Source organism: Nannospalax galili, unplaced genomic scaffold (genome assembly GCF_000622305.1).
Source record: "Nannospalax galili isolate Female #2095 unplaced genomic scaffold, S.galili_v1.0 scaffold1233, whole genome shotgun sequence".
In the NCBI taxonomy this organism is placed as follows: Eukaryota; Metazoa; Chordata; class Mammalia; order Rodentia; family Spalacidae; genus Nannospalax; species Nannospalax galili.
Genome location: NW_008333791.1, coordinates 676,881 through 686,456, shown reverse-complemented (window position 1 = coordinate 686,456; position 9,576 = coordinate 676,881). Strand labels below are relative to the sequence as shown.

General features: G+C 46.7%; 1 protein-coding gene across 1 annotated transcript in view; it reads right to left on the bottom strand.

The window, feature by feature from the left end:
- Positions 1-1,203: 1,203 nt before the first annotated feature.
- Lurap1 (leucine rich adaptor protein 1) overlaps positions 1,204-9,576 on the bottom strand; it is a 14,144-nt gene continuing 5,771 nt past the window's right edge. Inside the window, exon 2 of the mRNA XM_008828506.3 lies at positions 1,204-3,335. Coding sequence (XP_008826728.1) covers positions 2,814-3,335 — 522 coding nt within the window. The 3' untranslated portion in view covers positions 1,204-2,813. The remainder of the gene's footprint in view (positions 3,336-9,576) is intronic.

The window sequence follows — 9,576 nt, the reverse complement described above, 5'->3', positions numbered from 1 at the left end:
TGTCATTCATTCTTCTCTCTGTACTTCTCACCTTTTCCCCTTTCTCTGACCTTTCAAACAGATCCTACCTATAACTCACCAAAGCCCAGGCTAACAGGATAGTTGAGCCTCAACTAGGCAGCCAGGAAGCAGGTGGGGAGAACCAGAGATGTGTTAACTGTCCTTGGACTTCTCAGTGGCAAACTGGAGTCTAAGGTATTAAGACAGGATGACCAAAGCTGAGCATGGTGGCTCACACTTGTAATTCCAGCACTCGGGAAGCTGAGGCAGGAGGGTTGCTCATGATTTTGAGGCCAGCATGGGCTATACAGTGAGTTCCAGACCAACCTGGGTTACAGAGTAAGATACTGTCTTAACCACCCCCACCCCACCACCCCCATCCCTGCCAGAGTCTCCAGGCGGTCCCACTCACCCCACCTCTCTAGCCCAGCATTCTCAGGTCTTCACCTCTGCCAAGATCAACTTGGTTTTCCTAATTTCACCCCACCCTGCTCCTAATCTTCAGCTCTGAAGCACTGAGCCCTGACTGCTCCCCTCCCCCCAGGTATGTGCTACCCACCCAGCTAGGACTTAAATGTTTGGGGTTTGAGGTGTTAACTGGGCAATGTAACTTAAGTATGGAGCTGTGAGCATGCAGGCAGGCAACAGGCTCTCTAACATGGCCATTACTACAGTTCTCCAAAATGTAGAGCAGGGCAAATCTTAGCTGTGCATTGAGGGAGTCTGGTTTCCTAAAAGCCTATCCTGTAATTCCTTTGAATTTGAAGGTTTCACCCAGCAACTCTAGCAGTAGTGCATAGTGGCCACAAGGGGACCGGCAACTCCAGAAGTTTATAGGGAGGTGAAGTGAGCCTTAAATACAAATACAGTAGTTTCCAAAGGGAAAGGTGGTTGGTTGGTTGCCCAAGGGAACACTATAAACTGGTTAGATTAGGACAGAAATAGGGTGTTCAAAATCTTTGCCTGAGGGGAAGTCAGGAGCCCCAGAGCCATGTGGAATGGTAAGAAGAGGTCTGGCAACAGAAGAGGCAGAGCTTGCTGTGGAGATAGCAATCACCTTGATGGCAGCGAAGGGCCAGAGACTTGAATGTATTGCTGTAGGATTTGGGCAAAACAACCCTTGAGGCACTGGAGCTGGAGGTGAGGGGACGGACAGGATCAACTTGGTTATCCTCCCTTCCCCAACAGGGGATGAAAAGCAGAAAAAGTAGCCAAGTGTTTATTCCAGGATTTGGGGAAGACTCTTCCAACTCAGGAGGGCACACAAATATCGTCCTTTTCCCTCCAGTAATCTAATTTCGGGGCCCAGGAAGGAAGGACAGGGACCAACATATGGGGCAGGTAGCTGTTGCTTAAAGGGTTAATCTACAAGAATTCATTTTGGTATCAGCACAGCCACAGCCACACACGTACATCTTTCTCTGGGCTTGTCCTCTCCCTGAGCCCCAGGGTGACAGTTTCCCTGGAATTCTTTCTCTGGTATAATTACCTAGGACCTGGGGACCCAACCCCAGAACCAGTTCCCCTATCCCTCCTCAGGTTCCAGGCTTGCCATAAAAGAAGAGGACTTTCCATAGTCTTTTCCCCCCTCCCAGATGAGGCCCCAGGGACTAAAGGGCATCTGTTGTTTTCTGCCATGCCTCCACATTGTAGCCCAGACAAGGAGATGCCTTGTATCCCAACCTCAGGCTGGCATACTTGTGACCAAATGGTGGAAGGCTAGACAGGGTGGGGGAAGGGTAAGTGCAGTCAGATGCCAAGACCTCCCTACCATTCAAGTGTGGCCCCAGAACCCTGAAACCTCATTTTCCTTACCTCCAAACAATAGTGGGATGAGGAGGTACATTAAAAGGGCTAAGTCCTAAAGGGGAAACAGAGGTGTGAACACACTTAAGCTGAACATCCTGGAAGGCAGTTGTGGGGCCAGAAAACAGGAATGGGGCAGCCCAGGAACAGGGTAAGACAGGCCTGCAGTAAACTAAGCCTAGCCAACTTGAGAGCCTAGGTGGAGATTCAGAGTTTCTCTCCCTAAAAGCGCCAAGATAAGAGTGTTGTTATAGCACCAGGCAGAGATGTAGCCACAGAAGTGAGATCCTTAAGACAAAATACCATGTTTGAAAAGTGAGGACCTTCTGAAATGCAACACGAACATCTGCAGTGAAAAACACAGCCAGGAAGTGTTATGTGCCCACTAAAAGAAGTAATGACTGTGACATTAAGTGATAAAGGTCATGCTTAACAACAGGGGCTCAGAAGCCCTCTATAATGACCTACCACACACCATCGAAGGACAGGTACAGAAGAGGCACTAGTCTATCCTGGCAGGAAATGACATCACTCAGCAGATAGGAAGGGGTGGGTTCCCAACTCCAAAGGCACCTAGGAAGGCTTATTGGATTCATGGATTCATGGAGGTTTAGCCCTGAATATTCCTCCTCAATTCTCCATTTTGCCTAAGAGGCAGCCAAGGCTCTTAGACTTTAGATAAAGTGATTACACCCCCATCTCTTCATCAGTGATGTTCTGGAGGTCCTAAAATTCCTTAACACTTCACCTAGTTGGAGGAGGGACATCAGGCACCATAAACTAGGCCTTTATAGTGAGTATCTTTATGGAAATAGCTCTAGGGACCCAATAATTGTGGGATAAAAGGAAAGGCTCCCTAGGGACCAGAGAGATGATGAGCCAGGTTTCCATGGTAACTGATTTCAGTATAGTCTAAGCCTAGTTCAAGAGTGAGGAAAAATAAATTTTGAGGGAGATCAGAGCCAAAGGTTGAAAGCCCCACAAAGTGCAAATGGGTGGAAAAGATTTTACAAGAAGGTCACATCATCCTGGCACTGTCCCCAGTACCAGTGAGCCTCAAAGTCCAGCTTAGAACTGTCATCCTCTGGCGGCTGAGGTGATCCACCTTGGAGCTCATCCCCTGGGAGCTTCCATGCAGCCCCTAAACTCCCAAGCCTGGTAGATGTCATATCCACCTCAGTCCTGGACCTGTGCTCACCAGGGATAACCTTTGTCCAGTCAATGTCGGGACAGGAAGCCCCAGGGGGGCCTTGTTCATCCAGATCTCTGGGGGCCACAGTATCCAAGAAGCTGCCAATAGAGACACTGTCTAGCCGGTCAGTGGAGCTGGTGTCTGGCAGGCTGTCCCAACTACCCCGCCTTGAATGACCTGGGCTTCCACCTGTCAAGCTGTATTGGCTGCTGGTGAGGCTACTGCAATGGCTGGTCAGTGTTCCCCGCTCTTCCAACAGCCAACGCACTGCCTCGATGCCCTCATTCAAGGTCACCAGTTGCTGCAGGATCTTCACATCAATAGCCCGAAGGTAAGCCTGGAGAAATGAGAGAAGAAATTAGTTCTAAGTTCTAGGCTGTGGTTTCCCAGGTGTTTACAGAGGCCTGTGATCCAGCCAGCCATTCTTCACTTTCAAAAAGCATGGGAAGAATTATCTGGAGAATGGGTTTTAGATGCAAACAAACTTCAGTTTAAAATTTTAGCTGGGGCTGGGCTGGAGAAACAGCTCAGTGGCCTCTTAGCATGTGTGAGGACCTGAGTTCCATACCTACCACTGGGGGAAAAAGAATCAGTTTCTCTACTGATTAGCTATATGCTTGTGGAAAGCTGTATTATTTTCTGTGAGCCTCCTGTTTCCTTGACTGAAAATCAAGGCTAAATCATTCACCTCACAGCATGGCAGCAAGGATTTTGAAATGCTGTCTGTTTTGTACTTACCAAAGTGAGGTCTTAGTAAATGCTAGGCATTAAAATACAAGGCTAGGGGGGCCGGAGAAAATACTAAGCAGTTAAGAGCACTTGCTGAGTTGGCAGAGGCTCTAGGTTCAGTTCCCAGCATCCACATCAGGCAGCTCACAACTGACTCTAATGCCAATTCCAGGGTATCCAACACCATCTTCTGGCCTCTTCAGGCACCTGCACATATGTGATGCATATACAGATGTGGTCACACACATAAAATATAAAATAAAATTTTCTTAAAGACAAAGCTAAGGAGCTGGGTATGTAGCACAGTGGGTGAGGACTTGCCTAGCTAGCATGCATGAAATTCTGGGTTTCATCCCCAGCGTTAAATAAATAGGGAGTATTCCCAGCATTCAGGAGGTTTAAGCAGGAGGATCAAAAGTTCAAGGTCATCCTCAACTACATATTCAGTTCAAGACCAGCTTGGTCTTCATGAGACCCTGTTTCAAAATTAATTAAATAAAATTTAAAAAGACTGAGTTAAGTCTGGTGGTTCAGGCCTATAATTCCAGTACACAAGTGACTAAGGCAAGAGGATCAAGAGTTAGAGAACAGGCTGGAGAGATGGCTCGGCAGCTGAGAGCACTTGCAGAGGACCAGAGTTCTGTTCTCAGCACCCACATCAGGCAGCTTACAATCACCTAGAACTACAAATCTAGGGGATCCAACTCCCTTTTCCAGCCTCTGTGGGCACCCACACACATAGACATACACAAATAAAAATAACAAATTTTGGGGGCTGGAGAGATGGCTCAGAGGTTAAGAACACGTTGTTCTTGCAGAAGACCTGGGTTCGAATCCCAGCACCCACATGGCAGCTAACAACTATCCATAACTCCAGTTCCAGGGGATCTGATGGCCTCTCTGTCCTCCTCGGGCATTGCAGGACCCAGGTGCACTTACATACATGCAGGCAATACACTCATACACATAAAATAAAAATAATTGGGCCAGGCATGGTGGCTCACGCCTTTAATCCCAGCACTCAGGAGGCAGAGGCAGGCGGATCTCTGTGAGTTCAAGGCCAGCCTGGTCTACATAGTGAGTTCCAGGACAGCTGGAGCTACAGGGAGACCCTATCTCAAGACCAAAAAATAATAATAATAAATACATAAATAAATAAATAAATAAATAAAGACCAATGTTGAGTGCGCCACCCCTGCCCCCCCCAAAAAAAAACCTTAAAATCAGCAAGGCATGGAGGTCATAATCTCAGCAATTGGGAGGCAAAGGCACACAGGTCTCTGAGTTGGAGGCCAGTCTGGTCTACATAGAGAGTTTCAAACCAGCAGGACTGCATAGTGAGACTTTATCTCTACATAAATTAAATTAAATTACATCCAATCTCACTGGGCTTCCAAATTCATATTCAGGGCACAGTACTGAACTAGTCCAGATTTACCAACAAGACTTAGAAACAAACAAAAGCTAGTTAGTAAGGTGTTAACTGGGAAACAGACTGGGCCAAAAGGAAGGGGTAGCTGAGGAATAAGGGAATTAACTTGGTTCCCAATTCTCCTAAGTCTCATAAGACAAGGCCTGAGGGAGGGAGAGAGAGAAGGCTTGGCTGGAGCAGAGCTAAGGGTCAGAATCCCAGTGACTTTGGATCTGGGGATTCTGTCCATCACAACATCACACCGGTCTGTTTATACTGGAAGTAAGATTGACCTACAGGGTAATCTCCAGGGTCTTTCCCAGCGCGGGTGCACTGAGTACCTTCCTCAAGCCTTGACAAGTCTGAACCTGTCTTGCCCTTGCTCTGAGCTTTCTATGCTTTGCAGAGCTCCTCGAGAATGAACTCTAAACATATCAGCAGCTGGCATTCAAAAGCCTCTTATACTATGGCCCTTTCTACCTCTCTAGCTTCACCTCTAACATACTTCTTTGTGACCCAAGATCCAGCCACAACATTACTTTTTAAAAAATATCTTATTTTTAAGATGCATGCCTGCATGTAGGTAAGCGCACCCGTGTCATGCAATGCACTCGGAGGACAGAAGAGGCTGTGCGCCACCATGCCCAGCTTATTTTTATTTTTTGTGTACGAGTGTTATACCTGCCATAGAGACACCCTTTCTATTTCCCCATCCTCCCAATAGGCAATACATTTACTAGCATTTGGAAATGCTATTTACAGCCAACCCTTATGCTTTACTATAGTTACTTTTTATTTTTTACAAATTTGTTTTCCTTAGAATGATTGCTATTATGCTTTAGTTTGCTTTGTAGTTATCAGTAAGTCATTCCAGTTCCCTCCCATTGTCTGAATTTCCCTCTCAAGGCTTTCAGACCAATCATATTGCCGTCTATGTCATCTTACAGGCATCTCTTTAGAACCTGTCTGATCTGCTCCAATCTGTCCCTGCAGCACAGCAATTTCCTTTCATTATCATCATTAGAGATTCTCTTTTCCTCTCTTCTGAGTGGGATCGCACATTTCTTAATTCCACTCATATATTGTCTTCCTTCCCTCCCTTCCTTCCTTTTCTGTTGTTGTTGCTGTTATTTTTGAAGCAGAGTTGGAATTTATTAAAAGACATTTTAGAGCTGGGTGTGGTGGCGCATGCCTTTAATCACATTTTAGAGCGAGTGAGATGGCTCAGCAGGTAAGGGTGCCTGCCATACACACCCGGCAACCTGAGTGTGGTCCCCAGAACCCAGGGAGAGAATTGAAAACTGTCCTCTGACTTACACACATAGGCACACACCTGCGCAATAATAAATTGAAATAAAACTTTTTTTTTTGTCTTTTTGAGACAGGGTCTCCTTGTAGCCCCAGCTGTCCTGAACTCACTATGTAGACCAGGCTGGCCTTGAACTCACAAAGATCTTCCTGCCTCTGCCTCCCAAGTGCTGGGACCAAAGGCGTGCGCCACCACGCCTGGTGAAATAAAACTTTTTGCTGGGTATGGTGGCACACATCTTTAATTCCAGCACTCAGGAGGCAGAGGCAGGAAGATCTCTATGAGATCAAGACCAGCCTTGTCTACATAGCGAGTTCCAGGCCAGCTATGGTTACAGGGAGACCCTGTCTCAAAATTAAAAAAACAAATAAATTAACATAGATTTTAAGCATGAGGACTAACAGAAAGAAAGGACTCAGGAAAATCAGACACACCTGAAAGTGGGGCTGGAAAGGTGGCTCAGTGATTAAGAGCACCCACCCACTGCTTTTGCAGAGGACCCAGGATTCGATTCCCAGCACCCACGTGGCAGCTAACTTCTTGTTTGGGGGGGGTCTTTTATATTTCATTTTTAAAAATTTTAAATGCATGAGTGTTTTGCCTGCATGTATATGAGTGTACCACGAACATGTGGAAGTTAGAAGAGACCTTCCAATACCCTGGAAATGTAGCTAACCCACAGTTGTTAGCTACTATGTGGGTGCTAGGTACTGAACTGAGTTTCCCTACAAGAGCAGCCAGTGCTCTTAACTTCTAAGCCATCTCTCCAGCACCCATCCTCTTTTCTTTCTTTCTTTCTTTTTTTTTTTTTTGAGACAGGATCTCACCTTGTAGCCCAGACTGATCTAAAACTCCCCTGCCAAGTGCTGGGATTACAGGTGTGAACCACCATGCCTACCTAATTCTTCTTGATTTACTACTTCATTTCTCTCCCTCTAGAAACAGCCTAAGAAATTCTGCATAAGAGGTTAAAGATATAGATAGATAGATAGATAGATAGATAGATAGATAGATAGATAGATAGATAGATAGATAGATATGTAATGTTATGTCTATGAGTATGATGCCTGCATGTAGGTAGGTGCACCCTTGTCACACAATCCCCTCAGAGGTCAGAAGAGGGCATTGGATCCCCTGGAACTGGAGTTACAGATGGTTGTTACCACGTGGGCGTTGGGAATTGAACCTGAGTCTTCTGCAAGAACAGTCAGTGCTCTTAACCACTGAGCCATCTCTCCAGTCCCAGCTTTGTATATTTTTTTAATGTTATTATTCAGCCAGATGTGGTAGCGCAAGCCTTTAATCCCAGCACTCAGAAGGCAGAGGCAGGTAGAGCTCTGTGAATTTAAACCTGGTCTACATGGTGAGTTCCAGATTCATTGAAGTTACAGGCAGTTGTTACGACACCCATGTGGGTGCTGGGAATCAAATCCAGATGCTCTGCAAGAGCAGCCACTGCTCTTAACCACCCAGCCATTTCTCCAGTCTCTGTCATCATTTTAAACAACAACAAAAATTTGAGACAAGGTCTGATGGAATCAAACTAAAGCCCCCCAGGTTAAAGTGGATTCAAACCAAGTTCCCCAGACCAAAGAAAAATATTCAGAACAAGGAAGTAAAAAGTAAAATAATTCTAACTGCTGAGAAAGAACTGACCTTTTCATGCTCCGTACACAAGCCGGACATCACCCGAAATTCCCCCCCTCCTACTGCTGCCGGCCCCCTCCCACTGCTACCGGTTGCTGCCGGCCCCCTCCTACTGCTGAAGGTTGTGGTTTGTGGTTTTTGCCTTTAAAAGTCACCTGTAAGCTGAGCTCGGGGCTGCTGCTCTCTCTCTCTCTCTGAGTGAGGCAGGGGCCCGTCTGCGCAAACGATTAAATCCTCTTGCTTGTTGCATCTCCTGGTCTGAGGACTGAGTTATTGGGGTGCGACCTTCCATGGACTTTGGGTACCCCAGACCGGGGGTCCAACAGGTCTAAGTAGTCCTGGCTAGCCTAGAACACTATGTAGAACTCATAGGGATCTATCTGCCTCCAGAGTGCTGGGATTAAAGATATGTGTTACCACGCCTAGCATAAATGAATTTTTCAAGACAAATATTTATTATTTCTTATATGTGTGACAATATTAGATGCAAGGGGTAAAAGGCACTATTTCTGCCTCTCATGGGTTTAGTCTGGTTGGTAAGACAATGAAGCAAGCTGTTGAAATTCTGTGTGACAGGGACTGGAGACGGGCTCAGCGGTTAAGAGTACTGGATGCTCTTGCACAGGTTTGGTTTGGTTCCCAGCATCCACATGGCAGCTAACAACCATCCCTAACTCCAGTTCCAGGGGATCCAACACCCTCTTCTGAACTCCGCAGGTACTGCTTGCACATGGTACACTTAAATGCAGACAAAACATAAAATATATATATATATATATATATATAGCTGCACTACTATCCTCAGGCCTCGTGGGGTAAGTCTATAGTGCAGCCCTCCACGCCAGGACTCCCTAAGCCACATTCACCCTTCCATCACCCCCGACATTCTATACTCCTAGTTTGGGCCCTGCGCCATTCCTAGTCTTGGGGCCCCAGACACCTGGGGAACCAATACTGCTTCCTGACCCTTCTCACCCAGACCAATTCAGTGCCTTTCTAGGGCCCCAGGAGCTCTGCTTCTGGTCCTGGCCCTGCACTCACCTCCCTCTACTTCCCTGGCACTGCAACACCCACCAGCCTCTTTCTGGGGCTGACAGCCTCTTTCTGGGGCTCCGAGGCTTACCTTTCCTCTCCCTGATCCTTTGCATCCAGTACAACCCAGCTACTCAATCCACTCCCTGGGAAATCTTGGGGCTTCTTCCCTCCCCATCTGCCTTTGTATCCCTGCGTGGTGCGGCCACAGCCAGGGTCTCAGGTCAGTCCAACACCCAAGTTCCTGAGGCCAAAAGCATTCTTAGAAGATTCCAGACCTAAGGAGAAAGTCTGAAAACTTCTGATCCACATTGGAATTGGGCCACCGTGGAACTTCCTGAAGATAAAATCAATTCGGCCACGACAATATAAAATCAAAAGAAAGAACCAGAAGTAGACGAACCAGCTCTTCATACCCAAAAAGTAAACCACAAAGACACATAAAGTTCA